General features: G+C 37.2%; 1 protein-coding gene and 3 non-coding genes across 4 annotated transcripts in view; 2 read left to right on the top strand and 2 right to left on the bottom strand.

Moving 5' to 3' along the window:
• LOC130222033 (gastrula zinc finger protein XlCGF57.1-like) overlaps positions 1-26,103 on the bottom strand; it is a 171,434-nt gene that overhangs the window by 60,316 nt on the left and 85,015 nt on the right. Inside the window, exon 3 of the mRNA XM_056454649.1 lies at positions 24,807-25,814. Within this exon, the coding sequence (XP_056310624.1) occupies positions 24,807-25,814 (1,008 nt within the window). The remainder of the gene's footprint in view (positions 1-24,806; positions 25,815-26,103) is intronic.
• Positions 13,229-13,369, top strand: LOC130224167 (U4 spliceosomal RNA). Its single transcript, XR_008837239.1, has one exon. It is a non-coding gene; the product is annotated as a U4 spliceosomal RNA (small nuclear RNA).
• trnas-gcu (transfer RNA serine (anticodon GCU)) lies at positions 14,040-14,121 on the bottom strand. Its single transcript has one exon. It is a non-coding gene; the product is annotated as a tRNA-Ser (tRNA).
• Positions 14,281-14,415, top strand: LOC130224279 (U4 spliceosomal RNA). Its single transcript, XR_008837343.1, has one exon. It is a non-coding gene; the product is annotated as a U4 spliceosomal RNA (small nuclear RNA).

Genomic DNA, 26,103 nt, shown 5'->3' with positions numbered 1-26,103 from the left:
ACTTTTGTCTAGTTTTTTGTTTTGTCTGATTTTGTTTACTTTTATCTACTTTTGTTTTGTCTGATTTTGTCTACTTTTGTCTACATTTTTTATTGTCTAGATTTGTTTAGTTTTGTCTAGTTTTATACGATTTTGTCTACTTTTGTCTAGTTTTTTTAGTCTAGTTTTGTTTGTCTGATTTTGTCTACTTTTGTCTAGTTTTGTTTTGTCAGATTTTGTCTACTTTTGTTTTGTCTGATTTTGTCTAGATGCGTTTTGTCTGATGTTGTCTACTTTTGTTTTGTCAGATTTTGTCTATTTTTGTCTAGTTTTGTTTTGTCAGATTTTGTGTAGTTTTGTTTTGTCTGTTTTTGTCTACTTTTGTCTAGTTTGGTTTTGTCTAGGTTTGTGTAGTTTTGTCTAGGTTTGTTTAGTTTTGTCTAAATTTGTTTAGTTTTGTCTAGTTTTATGCGATTTTGTCTACTTTTGTCTAGTTTTGTTCAGTTTTGTTTAGTTTTGTTTAGTCTGATTTTGTCTATTTTTGTCTAGTTTTGTTTTGTCTACTTTTGTCTAGTTCTGTTGTGTCTGTTTTTGTCAACTTTTGTTTGATTTAGTCTACTTTTTGTCTGATTTTGTCTACTTTTTTCTGATTTTGTCTACTTTTGTCTAGTTTTTTGTTTTGTCTGATTTTGTTTATTTTTATCTATTTTTGTTTTGTCTGATTTTGTCTACTTTTGTCTATTTTTGTCTGATTTTGTCTATTTTTGTTTAGTTTTGTCTCATTTTGTTTAATTTTGTCTATTTTTGTTTAGTATTGTCTACTTTTGTTTAGTTTTGTCTTGTTTTGTTTTGTCTAGGTTTGTTTAGTTTTGTCTAAATTTGTTTAGTTTTGTCTAGTTTTGTCCGATTTTGTCTACTTTTGTCTAGTTTTGTTTTGTCTAGTTTTGTTTGTCTGATTTTGTCTACTTTTGTCTAGTTTAGTTTTGTCTGATTTTGTCTAGTTTTGTTTAGTTTTGTCTGATTTTGTCTATTTTTGTTTAGTTTTGTTTTGTCTAGGTTTGTTTAGTTATGTCTGATTTTGTCTACTTTTGTGTAGTTTTGTCTAATTTAGTTTTGTCTGATTTTGTCTAGTTTTGTCTGATTTTGTCTATTTTTGTCTAGTTTTGTTTTGTCTAGTTTTGTCTGATTTTGTCTATTTTTGTTTAGTTTTGTTTTGTCCAGGTTTGTTTAGATTTGTCTGATTTTGTCTACTTTTGTGTAGTTTTGTCTAATTTCATTTTGTCTAATTTTGTCTACTTTTGTCTAGTTTTGTCTGATTTTGTCTACTTTTGTCTAGTTTTGTTTTGTCTAGTTTTGTTTGTCTGATTTTGTCTACTGCTGTCTAGTTTTGTTTTGTCAGATTTTGTCTACTTTTGTTTTGTCTGATTTTGTCCAGTTTTGTCTCATTTTGTTTAGTTTTGTCTAGTTTTGTTTTGTCTCGGTTTGTTTAGTTTTGTCTAGATTTGTTCAGTTTTGTCTAGTTTTGTCTGATTTTGTCTACTTTTGTCTAGTTTTGTCTAATTTCTTTTTGTCTGATTTTGTCTACTTTTGTCTGATTTTGTCTACTTTTGTCTAGTTTTTTTGTCTAGTTTTGTTTGTCTGATTTTGTCTACATTAGTCTAGTTTTGTTTTGTCAGATTTTGTCTACTTTTGTGCGTTCTCATTTTGTCTAGATGCGTTTTGTCTGATTTTGTCTACTTTTGTCTAGTTTTGTTTTGTCTGATTTTGTCTAGTTTTGTTTTGTCAGATTTTGTCTACTTTTGTTTTGTCTGATTTTGTCTAGTTTTGTTTTGTCTGATTTTGTCTACTTTTGTCTAGTTTTGTTTTGTCAGATTTTGTCTACTTTTTGTTTTGTCTAATTTTGTCCAGTTTTGTTTAGTTTTGTCTCATTTTGTTTAGTTTTGTCTAGTTTTGTTTTGTCTCGGTTTGTTTAGTTTTGTCTAGATTTGTTTAGTTTTGTCTAGTTTTGTCTGATTTTGTCTACTTTTGGCTAGTTTTGTTTAGTTTTGTCTAATTTCTTTTTGTCTGATTTTGTCTACTTTTGTCTGATTTTGTCTACTTTTGTCTACATTTTTTATTGTCTGATTTTGTCTACCTTTGTTTTGTCTGATTTTATCTAGTTTTGTTTAGTTTTGTCTCATTTTGTGTAGTTTTGTCTGATTTTGTCTATTTTTGTTTAGTTTTGTCTAGTTTTGTTTTGTCCCGGTTTGTTTAGTTTTGTCTAGATTTGTTTAGTTTTGTCTAGTTTTGTTTAGTTTTGTCTAGATTTGTTTAGGTTTGTCCGATTTGTCTAGTTTTGTCTAATTTCTTTTTGTCTGATTTTGTCTACTTTTGTCTAGTTTTTTTGTCTAGTTTTGTTTGTCTGATTTTGTCTACTTTTGTCTAGTTTTGTTTTGTCAGATTTTGTCTACTTTTGTTTTGTCTGATTTTGTCTAGATGCGTTTTGTCTGATGTTGTCTACTTTTGTTTTGTCAGATTTTGTCTATTTTTGTCTAGTTTTGTTTTGTCAGATTTTGTGTAGTTTTGTTTTGTCTGTTTTTGTCTACTTTTGTCTAGTTTGGTTTTGTCTAGGTTTGTTTAGTTTTGTCTAGGTTTGTTTAGTTTTGTCTAGATTTGTTTAGTTTTGTCTAGTTTTATCCGATTTTGTCTACTTTTGTCTAGTTTTGTTAAGTTTTGTCTAGTTTTGTTTAGTCTGATTTTGTCTATTTTTGTCTAGTTTTGTTTTGTCTACTTTTGTCTAGTTTTGTTGTGTCTGTTTTTGTCAACTTTTGTTTGATTTAGTCTACTTTTTTTGTCTGATTTTGTCTACTTTTTTTTTATTTTGTCTAGTTTTGTTTAGTTTTTTGTTTTGTCTGTTTTTGTTTACTTTTATCTACTTTTGTTTTGTCTGATTTTGTCTACTTTTGCCTATGTTTGTCTGATTTTGTCTATTTTTGTTTAGTTTTGTCTCATTTTGTTTAGTTTTGTCTAAATTTGTTTAGTTTTGTCTAGTTTTGTCCGATTTTGTCTACTTTTGTCTAGTTTTGTTTTGTCTAGTTTTGTTTGTCTGATTTTGTCTACTTTTGTCTAGTTTAGTTTGTCTGATTTTGTCTAGTTTTGTCTGATTTTGTCTATTTTTGTTTAGTTTTGTTTTGTCTAGGTTTGTTTAGTTATGTCTGATTTTGTCTACTTTTGTGTAGTTTTGTCTAATTTAGTTTTGTCTGATTTTGTCTAGTTTTGTCTAGTTTTGTTTTGTCTAGTTTTGTCTGATTTTGTCTATTTTTGTTTAGTTTTGTTTTGTCTAGGTTTGTTTAGATTTGTCTGATTTTGTCTACTTTTGTGTAGTTTTGTCTAATTTCATTTAGTCTAATTTTGTCTACTTTTGTCTAGTTTTGTCTGATTTTGTCTGATTTTGTTTACTTTTATCTACTTTTGTTTTGTCTGATTTTGTCTACTTTTGTCTACATTTTTTATTGTCTAGATTTGTTTAGTTTTGTCTAGTTTTATCCGATTTTGTCTACTTTTGTCTAGTTTTTTTAGTCTAGTTTTGTTTGTCTGATTTTGTCTACTTTTGTCTAGTTTTGTTTTGTCAGATTTTGTCTACTTTTGTTTTGTCTGATTTTGTCTAGATGCGTTTTGTCTGATGTTGTCTACTTTTGTTTTGTCAGATTTTGTCTATTTTTGTCTAGTTTTGTTTTGTCAGATTTTGTGTAGTTTTGTTTTGTCTGTTTTTGTCTACTTTTGTCTAGTTTGGTTTTGTCTAGGTTTGTGTAGTTTTGTCTAGGTTTGTTTAGTTTTGTCTAAATTTGTTTAGTTTTGTCTAGTTTTATGCGATTTTGTCTACTTTTGTCTAGTTTTGTTCAGTTTTGTTTAGTTTTGTTTAGTCTGATTTTGTCTATTTTTGTCTAGTTTTGTTTTGTCTACTTTTGTCTAGTTCTGTTGTGTCTGTTTTTGTCAACTTTTGTTTGATTTAGTCTACTTTTTGTCTGATTTTGTCTACTTTTTTCTGATTTTGTCTACTTTTGTCTAGTTTTTTGTTTTGTCTGATTTTGTTTATTTTATCTATTTTTGTTTTGTCTGATTTTGTCTACTTTTGTCTATTTTTGTCTGATTTTGTCTATTTTTGTTTAGTTTTGTCTCATTTTGTTTAATTTTGTCTATTTTTGTTTAGTATTGTCTACTTTTGTTTAGTTTTGTCTTGTTTTGTTTTGTCTAGGTTTGTTTAGTTTTGTCTAAATTTGTTTAGTTTTGTCTAGTTTTGTCCGATTTTGTCTACTTTTGTCTAGTTTTGTTTTGTCTAGTTTTGTTTGTCTGATTTTGTCTACTTTTGTCTAGTTTAGTTTTGTCTGATTTTGTCTAGTTTTGTTTAGTTTTGTCTGATTTTGTCTATTTTTGTTTAGTTTTGTTTTGTCTAGGTTTGTTTAGTTATGTCTGATTTTGTCTACTTTTGTGTAGTTTTGTCTAATTTAGTTTTGTCTGATTTTGTCTAGTTTTGTCTGATTTTGTCTATTTTTGTCTAGTTTTGTTTTGTCTAGTTTTGTCTGATTTTGTCTATTTTTGTTTAGTTTTGTTTTGTCCAGGTTTGTTTAGATTTGTCTGATTTTGTCTACTTTTGTGTAGTTTTGTCTAATTTCATTTTGTCTAATTTTGTCTACTTTTGTCTAGTTTTGTCTGATTTTGTCTACTTTTGTCTAGTTTTGTTTTGTCTAGTTTTGTTTGTCTGATTTTGTCTACTGCTGTCTAGTTTTGTTTTGTCAGATTTTGTCTACTTTTGTTTTGTCTGATTTTGTCCAGTTTTGTTTAGTTTTGTCTCATTTTGTTTAGTTTTGTCTAGTTTTGTTTTGTCTCGGTTTGTTTAGTTTTGTCTAGATTTGTTCAGTTTTGTCTAGTTTTGTCTGATTTTGTCTACTTTTGTCTAGTTTTGTCTAATTTCTTTTTGTCTGATTTTGTCTACTTTTGTCTGATTTTGTCTACTTTTGTCTAGTTTTTTTGTCTAGTTTTGTTTGTCTGATTTTGTCTACATTAGTCTAGTTTTGTTTTGTCAGATTTTGTCTACTTTTGTGCGTTCTCATTTTGTCTAGATGCGTTTTGTCTGATTTTGTCTACTTTTGTCTAGTTTTGTTTTGTCTGATTTTGTCTAGTTTTGTTTTGTCAGATTTTGTCTACTTTTGTTTTGGCTGATTTTGTCTAGTTTTGTTTTGTCTGATTTTGTCTACTTTTGTCTAGTTTTGTTTTGTCAGATTTTGTCTACTTTTTGTTTTGTCTAATTTTGTCCAGTTTTGTTTAGTTTTGTCTCATTTTGTTTAGTTTTGTCTAGTTTTGTTTTGTCTCGGTTTGTTTAGTTTTGTCTAGATTTGTTTAGTTTTGTCTAGTTTTGTCTGATTTTGTCTACTTTTGGCTAGTTTTGTTTAGTTTTGTCTAATTTCTTTTTGTCTGATTTTGTCTACTTTTTTCTGATTTTGTCTACTTTTGTCTACATTTTTTATTGTCTGATTTTGTCTACCTTTGTTTTGTCTGATTTTATCTAGTTTTGTTTAGTTTTATCTCATTTTGTGTAGTTTTGTCTGATTTTGTCTATTTTTGTTTAGTTTTGTCTAGTTTTGTTTTGTCCCGGTTTGTTTAGTTTTGTCTAGATTTGTTTAGTTTTGTCTAGTTTTGTTTAGTTTTGTCTAGATTTGTTTAGGTTTGTCCGATTTGTCTAGTTTTGTCTAATTTCTTTTTGTCTGATTTTGTCTACTTTTGTCTAGTTTTTTTGTCTAGTTTTGTTTGTCTGATTTTGTCTACTTTTGTCTAGTTTTGTTTTGTCAGATTTTGTCTACTTTTGTTTTGTCTGATTTTGTCTAGATGCGTTTTGTCTGATGTTGTCTACTTTTGTTTTGTCAGATTTTGTCTATTTTTGTCTAGTTTTGTTTTGTCAGATTTTGTGTAGTTTTGTTTTGTCTGTTTTTGTCTACTTTTGTCTAGTTTTGTTTTGTCTAGGTTTGTTTAGTTTTGTCTAGGTTTGTTTAGTTTTGTCTAAATTTGTTTAGTTTTGTCTAGTTTTATCCGATTTTGTCTACTTTTGTCTAGTTTTGTTAAGTTTTGTCTAGTTTTGTTTAGTCTGATTTTGTCTATTTTTGTCTAGTTTTGTTTTGTCTACTTTTGTCTAGTTTTGTTGTGTCTGTTTTTGTCAACTTTTGTTTGATTTAGTCTACTTTTTTGTCTGATTTTGTCTACTTTTTTTTTTATTTTGTCTACTTTTGTCTAGTTTTTTGTTTTGTCTGATTTTGTTTACTTTTATCTACTTTTGTTTTGTCTGATTTTGTCTACTTTTGCCTATGTTTGTCTGATTTTGTCTATTTTTGTTTAGTTTTGTCTCATTTTGTTTAGTTTTGTCTAAATTTGTTTAGTTTTGTCTAGTTTTGTCCGATTTTGTCTACTTTTGTCTAGTTTTGTTTTGTCTAGTTTTGTTTGTCTGATTTTGTCTACTTTTGTCTAGTTTAGTTTTGTCTGATTTTGTCTAGTTTTGTCTGATTTTGTCTATTTTTGTTTAGTTTTGTTTTGTCTAGGTTTGTTTAGTTATGTCTGATTTTGTCTACTTTTGTGTAGTTTTGTCTAATTTAGTTTTGTCTGATTTTGTCTAGTTTTGTCTAGTTTTGTTTTGTCTAGTTTTGTCTGATTTTGTCTATTTTTGTTTAGTTTTGTTTTGTCTAGGTTTGTTTAGATTTGTCTGATTTTGTCTACTTTTGTGTAGTTTTGTCTAATTTCATTTAGTCTAATTTTGTCTACTTTTGTCTAGTTTTGTCTGATTTTGTCTACTTTTGTCTAGTTTTGTTTTGTCTAGTTTTGTTTGTCTGATTTTGTCTACTGCTGTCTAGTTTTGTTTTGTCAGATTTTGTCTACTTTTGTTTTGTCTGATTTTGTCCAGTTTTGTTTAGTTTTGTCTCATTTTGTTTAGTTTTGTCTAGTTTTGTTTTGTCTCGGTTTGTTTAGTTTTGTCTAGATTTGTTCAGTTTTGTCTAGTTTTGTCTGATTTTGTCTACTTTTGTCTAGTTTTGTCTAATTTCTTTTTGTCTGATTTTGTCTACTTTTGTCTGATTTTGTCTAATTTCTTTTTGTCAGATTTTGTCTACTTTTGTCTGATTTTGTCTACTTTTGTCTAGTTTTTTTGTCTAGTTTTGTTTGTCTGATTTTGTCTACATTAGTCTAGTTTTGTTTTGTCTGATTTTGTCTACTTTTGTGCGTTCTCATTTTGTCTAGATGCGTTTTGTCTGATTTTGTCTACTTTTGTCTAGTTTTGTTTTGTCTGATTTTGTCTAGTTTTGTTTTGTCAGATTTTGTCTAGTTTTGTTTTGTCTGATTTTGTCTACTTTTGTCTAGTTTTGTTTTGTCTGATTTTGTCTACTTTTGTCTAGTTTTGTTTAGTTTTGTCTAATTTCTTTTTGTCTGATTTTGTCTACTTTTGTCTGATTTTGTCTACGTTTGTCTATTTTTTTTGTCCAGTTTTGTTTGTCTGATTTTGTCTACTTTTGTCTAGTTTTGTTTTGTCAGATTTTGTCTACTTTTGTGCGGTCTCATTTTGTCTAGATGCGTTTTGTCTGATTTTGTCTACTTTTGTCTATTTTTGTCTTGTATATTTTGTCTTATTTTATCTACCCTTGTCTATTTTTGTTTAGTTTTGTCTCATTTTTTTAGTTTTGTCTGATTTTGTCTACTTTTGTCTGGTTTTGTTTTGTCAGATTTTGTCTACTTTTGTTTTGTCTAATTTTGTCTACTTTTTTCTATTTTTGTTTTGTTTGATTTTGTCCACTTTTGTTTAGTTTTGTGTAGTTTTGTCTAGTTTTGTCTGATTTTGTCTACTTTTGTCTAGTTTTGTTTTGTCTAGTTTTGTTTGTCTGATTTTGTCTACTTTTGTTTTGTCAGATTTTGTCTATTTTTGTCTACTTTTGTTTTGTCAGATTTTATCTACTTTTTTCTAGTTTTGTTTTGTCCGATTTGGTCTACTTTTGTCGTATTTTGTCTAGCTTTTTTGTCTTTTTTTGTCTACTTTTGTTTTTTCTGATTTTGTCTACTTTTGTTTTTTCTGATTTTGTCTACTTTTGTTTTGTCTGATTTTGTCTACGATTGTTTTGTTTCGTCTGATTTTGTCTATGTTTGTTTTGTCTGATTTTGTCTACTTTTGTCTAGTTTTGTTTTGTCCGATTTGTTCTACTTTTGTCTGATTTTGTCTATGTTTGTCTAGTTTTTTTTGTCTTTTTTTGTCTACTTTTGTTTTGTCTGATTTTGTTTACTTTTGTTTTGTCTGATTTTGTCTACTTTTGCCCTGTCTGATTTTGTCTACTTTTGTTTTGTCTGATTTTGTCTACTTTTGTCTAGCTTTTTTGTCTGATTTTGTCTAGTTTTGTGTAGTTTTATTTTGTCCAATTTTGTATAGTTTTGCCTAGTTTAGTTTTGCCTGATTTTGTCTACTTCTGTTAATTTTGTTAAGTTTTGTCTAGTTTTGTGTAGTTTTATTTTGTCCAATTTTGTATAGTTTTGCCTAGTTTAGTTTTGCCTGATTTTGTCAGGTTTTGTCTAGTTTTGTTTTATCTGATTTTGTCTACTCTGTATAAAATTATATCTTTTATTTGTTATCACATTTTTTTGTCAAGTCAACTAGATTCACTAAAGTTGTTGAGATAACAAAGGGTTGTTAGTTTAGGTTGATTAAAATAATAGCATGGTGGTAACACACTGATTTAAAGGGCACCTATGGTGAAAAATCTACTTTTCAAGCTGTTTGCACAGACATGTGTGTAGATATAGTGTATAGACAGTCATATTTAGGTGATATAAACACACCCAGTCCTTTTTTTTTTTTTTCAAATTTAACATTATAAAAATGGTGGACCAATTGGAGCAGTCTTCAGATCGACTGCAACTTGGTGTAGGAGTGCGGTCCCCCAACCACTGACTTGATTGACAGCTGTGCGTATTAACATGTCCCGGTAGTCACGTGTATAATCATATCAACAAGACCAGACATGCAAGCAACCGGGAATAAAAGGTCTGTTCAATTCGCTAGGATCATCAATGATCATCAAATGTGATCAAGAGTGAGTTTTACAAGTTTAAAATGTTTTTAAAACAGAGCATGTGTGTAATGAATTACAACGATTTAGCTTAGCTTTACTTCATCAGCACAGCTGTGTGTCAGAACAATTATAAAAGAAGACGCTTCAATCCCAGTTTGTGGGCGTTAAATCAGGTTTATTTTGTACATTAACATAACGTTTTACATTTACATTTAGTCATTTAGCAGACGCTTTTTTCCAAAGCGACTTACAAATGAGGAAAAGGAAGCAATTTACACAACTATAAGAGCAGCAGTAAACAAGTGCTATAGACAAGTGTCAGGTGTGTAAAGTCTAAGAAGCTAAGCATTAGTACATTTTTTATTTTTTTTATTTTTTGAGAGAGAGAGAGAGAGAGAGAGAGTACAGTTAGTGATATAGCCAGAGAGGCAGTTAAGATTAGGAAGGAAAGTGGAGACTAAACAGTTGAGTTTTTAGTCGTTTCTTGAAGACAGCAAGTGACTGTTCTGATGTAGTTAGGGAGTTCATTCCACCAACTGGGCAGATTGAATGTGAGAGTTCGGGAAAGTGATTTCTTCCCGTTTAGGGATGGAACAACGAGGCGACGTTCATTCACAGAACGCAAGTTTCTGGAGGGCACATAAATCTGCAGAAGTGAGAGCAGATACGAAGGAGCAAAGCCAGAGGTCGCTTTGTAAGCAAACATCAGAGCTTTGAATTTGATGCGAGCAGCAACTGGCAGCCAGTGCAAACGGGTGAGTAGCGGAGTGACATGTGCTCTTTTGGGTTCATCAAAGAACACTCGTGCTGCTACGTTCTGAAGCAGCTGAAGAGGTTTGATAGAATTAGCTGGAAGCCCGGCTAGTAGAGAGTTGCAATAGTCCAGTTTGGAGCGAACAAGAGCTTGAACAATGAGTTGAGCTGTATGTTCAGATAGGAAGGGTTGGACCTTTCTGATGTTATAAAGTGCGAATCTGCAAGATCGAGCAGTTCTAGAAATGTGGTCAGAGAAGTTCAGTTGGTCATCAATCGTTACTCCAAGGCTTTTTACCATTTTGGATGCAGTGATGGTTGCCCCATCCATCTGGATTGAAAAGTTATGGTGTAGAGTCGGGTTGGCAGAAACTTCAAGCATATCCGTTTTCGCGAGGTTAAGCTGAAGATGATGATCTTTCATCCAGTGTGAAATGTCTGACAGGCAGACTGAAATGCGAGCTGGAACCGAGGGATCATCAGGGTGAAAAGAGAGGTATAGCTGGGTATCATCAGCATAGCAGTGGTAGGAAAATCCATGTTTCTGGATGACTGTTCCTAAAGATGCCGTGTAGATAGAGAAGAGAAGTGGCCCAAGAACAGAGCCCTGAGGTACCCCAGTGTTTAGATGCTGTAGGTTGGACACCTCTCCCCTCCAAGACACCCTGAATGACCTGTCCGAGAGGTAAGAACTGAACAATTGAATAACAGTGCCTGCGACGCCCAGTGACTCAAGCGTAGATAGCAGGATCTGGTGGTTTACAGTGTCAAAAGCAGCTGATAAATCCAGCAAGATGAGGACAGATGATTTAGAGTTTGCTTTAGCCAGTCTGAGATCCTCCACGACCAAGGGCAGGGCAGTCTCAGTTGAGTGGCCTTTCTTAAAGCCAGATTGCTTGTTGTCCATGAGGTTGTTTTGAGTAAGAAAGTCCAGGACTTGATTGAACACTACTTTCTCCAAAATCTTGGCCATGAATGGAAGCAGGGATACCGGTCGGTAGTTTTCAAGTAGCGTTTGATCCAGGTTGGGTTTCTTTAGCAGTGGGGTTACCCTAGCCTGCTTAAATGAAGTAGGAAATAGACCAGAGTCAAGAGATGTGTTAATTATGTGAGTCAGTGTTGGTATGACTGCAGGAGAAATGGCTTGCAAGAGATGAGAGGGAATGGGATCAAGCGGACAGGTGGTTGCATGGCTTGATAGCACGAGATTGGACACCTCAGACTCAGAGAGCTGGGAAAACGAGGTGAGTGTGTGTGGTGTTGGTGGTGTATCTTGCGTGTTTGTTGTAGGTGCAGCAAATTGAGCACTGATTTTTGCAGTTTTGGTGCAAAAGAATGTAGCAAAGTCATCAGTAGTGAGTGTGGAGGATGCGGGTGGAGGAGGAGGATAGAGGAGGGAGGAAAATTTTTTTAAAAGTAAGCGAGGATTGGTGGCACTGTTGACTTTCTGACGGAAGTATGTCTGCTTTGCAGAAGTAACCTCAGCCGAGAAAGAAGACAGAAGAGTTTGGTATGTTATGAGCTGTTCAGGATTTTTAGTTTTTCGCCAAATTCTCTCAGCAGCCCGAAGTTTTGAGCGATGCTCACGGAGAACATCAGAGAGCCAGGGTGCAGGAGGACTGGCACGGGCTGGCCTGGATGTAAGAGGACATAGTCTGTCTAGACATGATGCTAGCGTGGAGCAGAGTGTATCAGTGGCGCTGTTCGTATTAAGTGCAGAGAGTTTGCAAGATGGAGGAAGAGAGTTTGAAACAATGGTGGATAGTCTATTGGGTGAGAGAGAGCGTAGGTTTCTGCGAAAGGCAACCAGAGTTTAGAGGGCACTCTAGAGGGCACATATGTGTATGTGTATGTTTTTGCAAATATTTTCGTTAAGATGACACTCAATTTTGCCATAACATGCAAGAGGGTGCAAGTAAGTTACCTTCCACATAAACACCGGGCTCTCTTAAACGAATGACCAGGCTGGAATTCGACTCACACATGCAAAGCACAACAGATTAGCAGTCCATCGCCTTAACCACTCAGCCACCTCGCCGCACATATAGGTGCTCTCCTAATGGAGGCTGGACTATGGCATAAACGTATGTTTTTGCAGCTATTTTCGCTAAGTATTACATACAATTTTGCCATAAACATCCTTTAAGACGCTGAGAGGTGCAAGTAAGAAACCTTAGACAGAAGCAGTTGCCTCTCTCAAAACAGTGAAATTATGAGGATGGGATTTAAACCAGAACTTGCAGAGTACAACATACTAACCTAAGCACTCGGCCACCTCGTCACGTGTAAGCACAGCGTTGTGCTAGAGAAAGGATTAACTTTTGGGAATCGAATGGATGTTCTTACAGAAAAGATGAAGATAAAGGTTGTCATAAGGAGCTTTATCAGTAGCTCTGATCAGTGCCCCAGAGTTAAGGCTGATTTATACCTCGGCGTCAAGCTCACGCGTATACTTCGGCGCAGCCTACACATGGTTGCATAGCACCTCGCTGTGGCCGTCGGCGACATTGACGCGCACCTCTCAAAAAATGTAACGCGTACGCATAGCTCTGACATTGGTTGACTTGGTAGCGCTGACAAGTGTGGGCGGAGGTGAGAGCCGCACAAGCGTGAAGCATTGGATGTTTAAAAGTGTGGAGTCCCATGAAGGAGCTCCACATGGAGACTGTTGTTTTGTGCTTAACTTTTAATTAAAGTTGTTGCACGTCCACTGGTTCCTGCCTCAAAATGAGCGAATTTGAGCCACTTGCACATTAAGGAAGCGTTCAGAAAAAAAAAAAAAAACACCAGCGAAGAAACTCAACACAGAGAAACATAAACACCTACTGCCAGCTAGCGTTTCGGAAGTGCATTGCAAAGCAACAGAAACAGTGCGCAGAAGTATAAGTGCACGGCTACGCGCAAGGCTTGCGCCGTGGAGCACGCTGATCACTTGACACAGAAGTATAAACCAGGCTTTATTGTTCAACATTAACTGCAACATGTTTCTTCTGGTTTTGTTGAAGAGAAACTAGACAGAATGCCTGAGTCTAAAAACGGCAGCATAGCTGACCTTGGATTTCTGTCAAAATATGGTTTCAGTGCCCTTGCATTCTTCATTACCTTACCCCAATCCCTGTACAGCCCAATAAATACATCCCAATCTCATCCCTTTTCTCTGCCGTTCAGCGTTGTGACTCCGCCCCCTTTACCAGGTTACCCACAATTCTCTTCTTCCAGATTCACATAAGTAGTGTATACTTTTCTTTAAGTAAAAATGAAACAATGTTAAGTAATTATTTTTGGACAAATCAATAACCTGTTCTGCTGACACAGCATGCACTCATTGGTGCCAGAGGGCTGATTGCTGGCAGTTTAAAGTTTGATGCCACCTTGTCGTTGCATGTCCAGATTGGTACACAGAAGAGTTCATAGCTGTTACAGCTATTCTTTCGCAGAGGCAATATCGTAGCCTATGAGGTCTATCCGAGGCGTGATCATTGCTGGTTGAAAACTTTACCCAATACTTCGCTGGGATGACTTGAAATACAGTCAGCTCTGGCAATTTTTGTCAGCCTTTTAGTAGGCTTAATGTTCTGTTGAAAAGGATAGCTGTGCTTCTGTTTCATTAACATGTTGCAACTTTCGTTGGGCTCCTAAACATGCAGCAGGCTGGATTAACCTGTACCATAACATTCTTCAGAAGCAGAGTGCGTGTAAGAAACCTTCCATGAAAGCACTAGGCTCTCTAAAATGCAAAAGCAATTGAATGACGAGAATGGAATTTGAACCCACACAGGCGGAGCACAGTGGATTTGCCGTCCATCCCTGCCGGAGGCTTGATTAACTTTTACCATAACATCCTTCAAAACGCTAGGAGGGTGCGAGTAAAACACCTTCCACGGAAGCACCGGGCTCTCTCAGACACCAGAGCAAATGAGCGACGAGGATGGGATTCAAACCCACACATGCAGTGCACAATGGATTGGAAGTGCATCACCTTAACTACTCGGCCACCTCATCAGCACAATCGATTAGCAGTCCATCGCCTTAACCACTTGGCCACCTTGTCACATATTTTCTCGCTTTCCTGATGGAGGCTGGACTGTGGCACATATGTGTATATGTATGTTCTTGCAACTATTTTGCAAAAATATTCGGTAAGATGACATTTAATTTTGCCATAACATGCTTCAAAGCACAAAGATGGTGCGAGTAAGATAACTTCCCCGGAAGCACCGGGCTCCCTTAAATGAACGACGAGGTTGGGATTCGAACCCATGCATGCAGAGCACAATGGATTAGCAGTCCATCACCTTAACCACTCGGCCACCTCGTCATGCATGTAGCTACTTTCCTGATGGGGGCTGGACTTTGGCATATATGTATGTATTTGCAGCTACTTTCGATACAGATGACATTAAATTTTGCAGCAACATCCTTCAAAACGCTAAGAGGGCACAAGTAATACACAGAAGAGTTCATAGCTGTTACAGCTATTCTTTCGCAGAGGCAATATTGTAGCCTATGAGGTCTATCCGAGGCGTGATTATTGCCGGTTGAAAACAGAATCAGAATCAGTTTTAATGCCAAGTGTGCTTCACACACACAAGGAATTTGTTTTGGCTACAGAAGCTTCCAGTGTACATAAAGTGACATGTGACAACACAAAATAAATCTGAAAAAATAAAATAATAATAATAAAAAAAGATGAACAATAAACAGATGCGGTTAGTGAAGAAACCTGGATGTTGAGTTGTATGTACAGTAGGGGTGGGCGGTACACCGGTGTCATAGTCATCACCGGTGTGACATTGCGCCACGACATGGATTTTCTAATACCGTCAATACCGTGATAAATCAATTATGCGGCTTGAACGGCTGCATTTACATCAATAATAGCTAATTCTAAATAATAAGGCATTCAATTTTCTTCAAACGTTCAGTTGTGGTCTGAATACATGTCCTTATACTACAGGGCTCGAAATTGCAACCATTTTGGTCGCATGAGCGCCCGAAATTTAATATATGCGCCCTCATAATATATTTGGGAGCATTTGTGTGTCTGAATTAGGGCTGTGACGGTAATGGAAGAAATCATGCGCTATGTCGGTTAACCGCGCAGATATATAAAAATAAGCATTTTTAACGCACCGCTGTAATTTCTATATCCCAGTCCCTTTATCAACATTTTTAATACAAGTCATTATTTTAAAGAATATGACTTGAGAATATGATTTTACCTCAGCGCTGCACTTTTCTCCTTCTCCCTCGCGCTGAGCAGGTGACGGAGTGTTGTGAAGTAGTTAAACTCTCCTCAGTTTAATTTACAGTGTCAAACTGGCACAGGAATATCAGTATATTAATATAGGCTTTGCTAAAAGGCTGGTCAAATGTGGGTCTTTTTTTACAGAAGCTATTAAAAGACGCGCATGCTGCAACCGGTGATGAGTCAGCAATCGCAAATATTTTGACTTATTTAAAGTAGGCTATAGGCTATAGCATATAATAATTTTGTGTAAAGACATTTATAAAAAAATGTAGCCAATATATCACAGGGGTTTGTGTAGCAATTACAGTGGAGCATTAATTAAATCCTTTTTTCCCGTGGAGCGAAACAAACACTGCAGTTGTGTAGCGGATGGAGATGCACAAAAATATACAATTCAGATATTTTCGTCGGCAGAAAAATATTCTTTGAACGAATTTTGTTTTGTATAATTTGTATCTTAGTTTTTGTCGGTCAGTTATTTACAAAATAAACAAGAATAACTAATAAACTGAAGTGAAGCGATGTGCCTCAGGGTCCGCTATATGCCGCGGCCAAAACAAAATTTACGGGAAAATACTGGCAGCTATGGTTGTTTTTACAGAAAAATATTGTATTTTTAACAAGAGAAATTTTTATTCATTAACTGATGCAATGATCATTTACAAACCTTTGAGTTAATTATTTGTATTTGCAGAAAGCAACTACGTTTTAATTGGCATTTACTGGCATTAAAATCAACATTTTAAATGTCTAAGTAATATATCTGAGCATATTGAGAACGATCGTATATCAGTTCACTACAAAAACTCTTTAAATAATGCCATTAAATGCATCATTGTGTTCGTGTGTGACTAATTACCAAAGGCTTTCACTGCATTAGTAACTACACAATTACCTTTAAACAAAAGAAGACGCAGCATTACATCAGATTCACTGAGTTCATCTTGGACTTGCACACAGATGCTACTATCCTCCACAATGGTGATACAAAAATGTGTTACAGTATTTTGTTGTTTTTCCTGATTTTACAAAAAAAAAAAATACTGGCAGCTGTGGTTGTCAGTAATCTACTGTTTTTAACATTTTACATTCGTAAATTCAATCTACAGAATTTTTCTGTTAAAAATACAATCCACAGTCTGTATTTTTCATCGAACACATTTAAACCCCTTAAATCACAAAGCAAAATCCTCACTAGTGTCCTCACTACAGAGGGTTGAACACTCAGACAGGGATGAAGTTAATGAGATAATTAAGTGTCTAATTAAAGGAGGATTAATAATTATTGATGAACAAGTGTTAACAAGCAGAATCACTGAAGGAAAGAACAACAAGACCAAATAACACAAATTACAGCCAAAATCAAAGATGAAATCAACTGAGGATAAAACTCTAAATAAAAATAATAATTAATAAAAATAATTACACAATAAAACTTTTATTTGTCAAGATCTCAGTAGAGATCATTAAACAACTCCACAAACATCAGGAGCTTCACTTATTACTGACCTTTGACTATATTTCTGTCACATGAACAAAAGCTCTTAATGAAATTGTTGTTGTTCATTTGAAGTCACCATGATGGAGGATAGAGTCTGTTTTAGTCGGGATCTTCAACTGCGTGATTTAAAATAGGTTTTTTTTTTTTTTTTTTAACACTTTGGTTGCAATAATTAATTGTGTTGACCACACTATTTGCATAGCAAGAAAAGCCAAAATAAACATAAAGTTAAGTGTGATAAGAATAATTATCATATCAAAGCAACGCTTGCCTTGTTGAATATCATCTTAAGTGTCAGAATTGAATAAAATATGTAAACCTCATCAAGATGGCGCCGCGGATGGCCGCTTCGGCGTGGGGCTCTCCAGTGTTTGCACTGTTTTTGTTAGTCTGTCCTGTTTTATGTTTATCAAACACGATCAGTTACACCAGGGATGAGCTGCTGAACATTCGGCAGTGCACACCAACTAATCAAGAACTGGATTTTGATTTTTGTGGCGTTTTGCGGAACATTGTGGTCGGCGGAGCAGCCGCATTGTGGAAACGCTACAAGACGCACAAGCGTGGGAAGCGAGCCGGCGCGCTCGTCAGGCTAAGACAGCGCGGCTTCAGAACGGCGCTGCCCAGCATCCACCTGGCGAATCTCCGCTCTCTTCCTAACAAAATGGACGAACTACTTCTGCTAACATGCAAAAACAAGAACTTTAACAACTCTGCTGTCCTGTGTTTCACGGAAACCTGGCTAAACGAAGCCATTCCGGACAGCGCATTAAACCTACCGGACTTTCAGCTGTGCAGAGCAGATTGCGATACGGAGTCAACGGGCAAAACGCGCGGTGGTGGGACATGCTTTTACATCAACAGAAGGTGGTGTACGGATGTAACTGTGTTAAAGAAGATGTGCTGTCCTGATGTGGAAGTGCTTTTCATTAACTGTAAGCCGTTTTAATCACCAAGAGAGTTTTCCTCGTTCATTCTCGTCTGTGTTTACATTCCACCGCAAGCACACGTGAGTACTGCGCTGCAACAGCTGGCTGATCTGATCACAGAGACAGAACAACACCCGGACTCTGTTTTTATCATACTTGGGGACTTTAATCAGGCAAAACTCACACATGAGCTGCCTAAATTCAAACAGCACATTACATGCCCCACCAGAGGCAATAACATTTTAGACCATTGCTACACCACAATAAAGGATGCATATCGCTCCGTCGCCAGAGCAGCTCTAGGACTCTCAGATCACTGCCTGGTTCATCTTATACCAACTTACAGGCAAAAACTTAAAACTACTAAGCCAGTATTAAGGACTGTCAAGAGATGGACCAACGACACAGAGCAGGTCTTACAAGCCTGTTTTGAATGCACTGACTGGAATGTTTTTGAAGCTGCAGCCACAGATCTGGACGAGCTCACAGAGACTGTAACATCATACATCAGATTCTGTGAGGAGTTATGCATCCCTACCAGGACCTACTTGTCATTCAACAATGATAAACCATGGTTCACACCAAAACTCAGACAGCTTCGTCAGGCCAAAGAGGATGCTTACAGGAGTGGTAACAGGATCCTGTACAATCAGGCCAGGAACACATTGACAAAGGAGATTGGTGTGGCTAAGAAAAGCTATGCCAAAAAGCTGCAAAACCAGTTTTCAGCTAACGACCCTGCATCAGTGTGGAGAGGCTTAAAAGGTTTCACTAATTACAAGACACCGTCCCCGAGTATCGACAAAGTTCGCAAAGTTCCATCCTGCTTTAAGCGCTCCACTATCATCCCAATCCCGAAGAAGCCAAAGATCACAGGACTCAATGACTACAGACCTGTGGCCTTAACATCTGTGGCCATGAAGTCATTCGAAAGACTGGTGCTAGCATATCTGTAGGACATCACTGGACCCCTGCTGGACCCCCTGCAGTTTGCCTATAGAGCAAACCGGTCTGTGGATGATGCAGTCAACATGGGACTGCATTATACCCTACAACATCTGGACAAACCAGGGAACTACACAAGGATTCTGTTTGTGGACTTCAGTTCTGCCTTTAACACCATCGTCCCATCACTGCTTGAATACAAACTGGCCCAGCTCTCTGTTCCTACCTCTGTCTGTCAATGGATCACCAGCTTTCTGACAGATAGACAACAGCTCGTCAGAATGGGCAAAATCACATCCGACAGCCGCACCATCAGCACTGGTGCCCCCCATGGATGTGTTCTTTCTCCACTGCTCTTCTCCCTGTACACCAACGACTGCACTGAAAAAGACCCCTCCATCAAACTCATTAAGTTTGCAGACGACACTACTGTTATCGGCCTCATCCAGAACGGTGACGAGTCTGCATACTGACAGGAGGTGGAGCAGCTGGCGTTATGGTGCAGATACAACAACCTGGAGCTGAACATGCTCAAAACAGTGGAGATGATAGTGGACTTCAGGAGAAACCCCCCTGCACTCCCCCCACTCACCATCATGAACAGCACTGTGGCTGCAGTAGAGTCATTCAGGTTCCTGGGCACCACCATCTCTCAGGATCTGAAGTGGGACATTCACATAGACTCTATTGTGAAGAAAGCCCAGCAGAGACTGTACTTCCTTCGGCAGCTGAGGAAGTTCGACCTGCCACAGGAGCTACTTGTACAGTTCTACTCAGCTGTCATCCAATCCATCCTCTGCACTTCAATCACCGTCTGGTTCGGCTCAGCTGCCAAAACCGACCTCCGTAGACTACAGCGAATAGTCCGGACTGCTGAACGAATCACTGGCACAACCCTTCCTACACTTCAAGAACTGTACTCTTCCAGAGTGAGTAAAATGGCTCGCAAAATCACTCTGGACGCCTCACACCCAGCACACTACCTGTTCGAACTGTAACCGTCTGGTCGGCGCTTCAGAGCACCAAGCACAAAAACAGCCAGACACAGGAAAAGTTTCTTTCCTCAGGCTGTCTACCTTATGAACAGTTAAATATTCCCCTACTGTGCAATAAATATGTGCAATACTTTCTCATACGCACTTGTACACAGCACCTTATATCAATATACAATGCAGTACTTTCTACATTCGCACTTGTACACAGCACCTTATAACCAGTATATTTATAACAATCTGTACATACAACTCAACATCCAGGTGTCTTCACTAACCGCATCTGTTTAATGTTCATCATTTTTTATTAATTTTTTTTTTTTCCAGATTTATTTTGTGTTGTCACTTGTCACTTTATGTACACTGGAAGCTTCTGTAGCCAAAACAAATTCCTTGTGTGTGTGAAGCACACTTATCAATAAAACTGATTCTGATTCTGATTCCACTACTGGAGCATTATGCGTGTGAGGGACCGAGTCAGCACGTAGTAAGGGGCATACAAAAACATTTTCAAAATAATTATTTTTTAATAAAGTCCAAAAAAGTTTTCACAAAAGTTAAAAAAAGAAATAAATGAAACAATTGAAAAATCAATAAACTAAACAAATAAACAAAACTGAGTTCAAACCAAACAAACCATGTCTAAACCAAAAACAGAACTCCTCGAAATGACAAGACAGAGCCCATTTATACAAGAGGGACTAGTCCACAATAAACAAGAAGGGGGAGACAAAAACAGAAAATTTACAACAAAAAACTAAGCCAAATATCTAATTACAAATATAAAAAATAGTAAAAAAAAATTCAAAATAAAAAGCAAAACTGAACATAAATCTGAAGAAACAAATATTGCAAATCATTAATAAACTTAAACTAAACATCAGCCCTCCCTCCAAGCCATTAAGCCAATGGTATCCGCAGGCGGAACCAAAAGATGGCAATTGGCGGCATGACGGCCCTTTAGTATGTCAGACCACACCCGGAAACTTTATTCCTCATCGGCACTGCAGCACGGTAACTTAAACTCAAAGAAAACTAAATTAACAAAACACACAGTAGAGATAACTAATTTTGTGTGCACCCAAAATAGTAATAAATGTACTGTGAACAATAAAAAATAATATCGAGAAACAGAAACGTGTATGTGTCTTATCTAAACCAAATATGAAAGAAACGAAATGTATAAACAATAACTCAATTTAACTTAACCAATAAACAATCTTAAATGAATGTGTATAATGCACTGTGTGTGTGTGCGTGCATGCCTCACTCTTAATGTGTGGCCACCACACTGGTCATCACAATGCGGAATGGGAAGGGGCGTGGCTGTGGTTAGGGTGAAGGTGGCAGTGCGAAAGAAATGTGAGTAGGAAGAGTAGAATGTTGGGGAGGGTTAGTAATGGAGGTGGTGTGCTTGGTGAACGGATGTAGAGGAGAAAAAGGTGGGGATACTGGAAGAGGGAAAATTAGTAAGGAGAGGAAGGACTGGGCAGAAATAAGCTGGGCTGAAGAGTGAGGGAGGTAGGAAGGGAGAGAGAATTGAGGAGGGTTAAGGGTGGAAGGGATGGCTGGAAGAGTAGGGCTGGAGTTTTCACTGAAATGTGGAGCTGGAGGCCAAGTGAGGAAGTGAGGGATGATGATCTTGCGGAGGCGTATGAAGAAGCTGGAGAATGTGGGTGGCAATTTGGAGTGACAGGAGATGGAGATTGCATGCGGCGTTGGGTCCTTGCTGAAGTAGAGCGGATAGGCCTTCGGCCTCTTATTGGAGCCTCGGTATTGAGTCGGCTTCCAGGCTGAGCATGGTGTTGTTGAGCCGGGGCTGGTGTTTCTGGGAGAGCTGAGATTTCATTCCTGTCCATGTTGCTGTTGATGATGTGAGAGTAGCTTTGATGCTGCTGTTTTGTTATTTCCGCTGTTGTTGTATTGCTGCTGCTGTTGTTGTTGGTTTTTTCGTAGTCAGATGACGGTAATGGAATTGTTGATGGGTTGTAGAGAGATGTTGAATTTTAGAAGCTTGTGAAGAAGCTGGAGCAGTCCTGTCAAGAGCTTTCTTCGGAAAACGAAGATAAGGGAGTGACTTTTTGCTAAGCTTCTTATGGTGAGTTTGGATTAATCTGATTGGCTAACTAATAATTGTAGATGACAGCAATATATTGCAATTTATTTGCAATACATTGGTGTAAATGAAGAACTAGTATCAGAAACATTAGTTGTCTTGTAACATTTGATGTAAGATTGTAACAAACGTACAAGATATTTTACCACATGAAATTACCAAGCAGTCTGTTAATGACTTACACTGAGCATAATGGTACGGGGCATGGGCCTGCCATCCATGGCAACTGCTCATTGGAAGACAGCGCCATTGGGATGGGCCAAACCAGATCACTTAAAAACCTTACGCAACAGTAAAACTTTGCTTTTCGCATTAGCTTGCTCATGGTCACTACTGCTCTCTGCCCCCTCTCGCCTTGCTCTCGGACACTGCACGCAATCGGGTCGCAAAGAATTTTCCATGCACCTCTTAAAGTTTAGAAATCGATGAAACCGCAAAAAACTTCTGCAAACCGACCCTTAGTAGAGTCTGTCACCCCGGTAACCCAGGACAACTTCCACTCACAAGCGAGTGAATCCCAAGGACGTCAATGAAGCCGAGTCACCAACCAATCAGGAACGCTGTGTTTCATCGAGGCCAGTCAGCGAAGGAAACTCATACAAATGTTGTCTCTTGCTGATCTGGTGCAAATTGATCTGAAGCAGTTAAAGATAAGCCAAATCTCTGCTTTTGTGGTTTCTCAGGTTTGATTCAAAGATTAGTAATAAGAGCTAAAATTAATTCGGGATGGTTGTCAACTCATTTTGCACAAGCACCAGAATAGAGAACCACTGCTCTGAGGTACTCAAAATAACAAACTATCATACTCAAAATAAATTGCCTTCCTTAAGTTACTTCTCTACTTCAGGAAATCCCTGTAAAAATTTCTTTACAATATTTAAAACAGTTTGATAACTTTGTCATTTAATTTCTCTTGAACAATAAGTACCCTAGGTTGCATAGGAGTACATTGCATCAGCCAGATGATAAAAAAAAGGGTTGGGGCTTCCTGAGCATTTATTTCATTATTATGCCTTCAATCTCGCGCACTGGTCCATCCCTCTTGAGACAGCTCCATCTTGATTTATAGTTGAACAAGCCATCCTACTTCCCCCCCGCCCACCTTTCCACCACCACAATGTCTATCCATCCATCTATTTATTCATTTTATTTTGTAAATGTGTTATTTTTGCGGCTGATCTCTCTGAATTTTACTGACAGAATTTTAGGTGCAGGCTAGGACTGTCTTTGCCATTTGCAGATAACATTGTTCTTTTGGCTTCATAGACATGGACCTTCAGCCTGCAGTGGGACGGTTTGCTGCTGAGTGTGACATGGCAGGGAGAGAAACAGCACCTCTAAGTCAGAAACCATGGTGCTTGACTGGAAAAAGGTGGCCATCTCCAGTTTGGAGGAGAGTCCTTACCCCAAATTGAGTTCAAGTATCTGCGTTTTTTTTACGAGTAATAGAATGTGAGATTAAAAGATGGATCAGTGCAGCGGCAGCAGTAATGCAGTTGATGTGATTGTCTGTTGTTGTGAAGGAGCTGAGGCGAAAGACAATGTTCTCAATTTACCACTCAATCTAGGTTCCTACTCTTACCTATGGTCATAACTGAAAGGACAAGATCTCGGATACAACCGGACACATTTTGCAAAGTGTTATGACCCGCTTGTTTGAGTCGCAACATAAAAGAGACATGAGCCTACGAAATAGCCTGAATGCTAATTATTTATTACAAAATGTAACTCATAGAACAATCAATCAAAGCAACCAACAAATGTCTAGGGATAATAATGAAGATAAAAAATTAGGATATGATCACAACACTTTAACTACATGATAAAAGTAATGCAAAACTATACCATAAGGTAAAGAGTCAATGAGATGGCAGGTCTTGACATGAGGACTCCTGAGTACCCACAGCGTCCTGGGGTAGCTAACACAACAACTTTTATAAACCTATTGAGGAGTAATGCAGGCATCCAATCAGGATTTACCACATACTCCAATCTGGAGTCTTGGGATCATCACAGTGTATTAATTTTGTAAAAGTTAATACCTGTCACTGTGCCTAAATCAGAAAATATTCATCATGTTTATATTCTACTCAAAAAAGTAAATGTAGTAAACTAGAAAGAATCTTGAACCTAAAAATAAAGAAACGTTACTAATAAAAGATGCAACACAGGACAATTGAATGGGCTTCCTTAACTTGAGGCCCTGGTATACTGCAAACTAACCATCCTGGAGCTCCACCTTCTTTGATGTGCGGTATCTTCACAGTGATTTGTTTCTCATTCAGGGATTCAGACAAAGAACATCATCTAAAACAACACTAGCTACATGAATACACTAGAGAGTGGAGTACAGATGTATCCGCACCTGTACAATAAATTTCAAATAGATTTTAGGCCGCAGACGTGCTGTTTGCCAGATGTTTATGAAACTGTTCTTCTCTCAGCCGCCATCGTGTTTACGGTAAACGCGAGGAACGCAACACATTTACAACCCCACCTACTGCAGTGTAGGAGTGTTGGAAAACAGTATACCGTCACTCAGCTTTTTCAAAAATTATTCAGACATGAAACATCCTGTGCACATGAGAAAATGTTTTGCTGCATTTATGTTATGTGTGCAACTTATTGTCCATGTGTTTCTTAAGCTGCGCCGAATGAGCGAAACTGTAGACACTGATCAGATCTTTCCAGTGGGAATCCTCTTCTGTGTTTTCAGATGTGTTCACTGATTAAACCTCTTGTAACAGTGTGAACACTTGTACGGTCTCTCCAGTGTGAATTGTCTGGTGCAGTTTCAATTTTAGTGCTGTAATAAAAGTCTACTCACACTGAAAGCACATATACTCTTTCACACTAGTGTGGATCTTCATGTGTTTAAGGTCTGAGGAGTTGCTGAAACTCATCTCACACTGAATATGCGGTCACACTAGAGTTTGAGCATGCAAAATTCTGTTGTACAGCTCTGCGAAAAGGGGCAGGATTAAACAAGATGATTAGATATTTTTAAAAAAGTGAGCGATTGGTCCATATTTTACATTTTGGTCCAGCGAGGTCATGTTTTGATCTTCGATTGGTCTCACACAGTCAAGTGATGCGATTTCGCAGGTCAAGGTATTGCAAGGTATTGAACTGCGAAACTTGATGCAAGAACTTGCGTTTCCGGTCTGACGCATTCACGTGCGTATGAATGGAAGTCTATGGGGAGAAAAGTCCAGTGTGACCACGGCTTAGGAGCAGGTGAATGATTTCTCTCCAGTGTGGCTCATCATGTGAAGATTAAGGGATGATGATTTGCTAAAACTTCTCCCACACTGAGTGCATTTGAATGGTTTCTCTCCAGTGTGGATCCTCATGTGTAGATTAAGGGATGACGAGCGGATGAAACTCTTCCCACACTGAGTGCAAGTGAATGGTTTCTCTCCAGTGTGGATCCTCATGTGGTGATTAAGGTTTGATGGTTGGTTGAAACTCTTCCCACAGTGAGTGCATGTGAATGATTTCTCTCCAGTGTGGATTCTCATGTGTTGATTAAGGGATGATAAGCAGTTAAAACTCCTACCACACTGGATGCATGTGAATGGTTTCTCTCCAGTGTGGATTCTCATGTGTTGATTAAGGTGTGATGATTGGCTGAAACTCTTCCCACACTGAGTGCATGTGAAGGGTTTCTCTCCAGTGTGGATCATCATGTGTTGATTAAGGTGTGATGATTGGCTGAAACTCTTCCCACACTGGGTGCATGTGAAGGGTTTCTCTCCAGTGTGGATCATCATGTGTAGATCAAGGGATGATGAGCGGATGAAACTCTTCCCACAATGGGTGCATGTGAATGGTTTCTCTCCAGTGTGAATCCTCATGTGTAGATTAAAGGATGATGATTGGATGAAACTCTTCCCACACTGAGTGCATGTGAATGGTTTCTCTCCAGTGTGAATCATCTTGTGTAGATTAAGGTGTGATGATTTGCTGAAACTCTTCCCACACTGAGTGCAAGTGAATGGTTTCTCTCCAGTGTGGATCCTCATGTGACTATTAAGGGATGAAGATGTGCTGAAACTCTTCCCACATTGAGTGCATGTGAATGGTTTCTCTCCAGTGTGGATCCTTATGTGACTATTAAGAGATGATGATTGGCTGAAACTCTTCCCACACTGAGTGCATGTGAATGGTTTCTCTCCAGTGTGGATTTTTTTGTGTTTGCTAAGGGCTGATATTTGGCTGAAAGTCTTTCCACACTGGGTGCATGTGAATGGTTTCTCTCCAGTGTGGATCCTCATGTGTTGATTAAGGGATGATATTTGGCTGAAAGTCTTCCCACACTGGGTGCATGTGAATGGTTTCTCTCCAGTGTGGATCCTCATGTGAATTTTAAGACTGCTTTGTCTTCTAAAACTCTTTCCACACTGAGTGCAGGTGAAACAATTCTTGTCTCTCCTTTTCAAAATACCATCAGTCTGTAATTGACTTTTTTCGTCAATTTTGTCATGATGTTCCTCCTCTTTACTCCCCTCATTCTCTTCAATTAAGTCTGAAATAAAAATCTGTTCTATGACCGTGTAAACAGAA

The sequence above is a fragment of the Danio aesculapii genome, chromosome 4 (assembly GCF_903798145.1).
Source record: "Danio aesculapii chromosome 4, fDanAes4.1, whole genome shotgun sequence".
Classification (NCBI taxonomy): Eukaryota; Metazoa; Chordata; class Actinopteri; order Cypriniformes; family Danionidae; genus Danio; species Danio aesculapii.
Note: the sequence above shows the minus strand (reverse complement) of the source record. Positions and strands in the feature narration are given on the sequence as shown.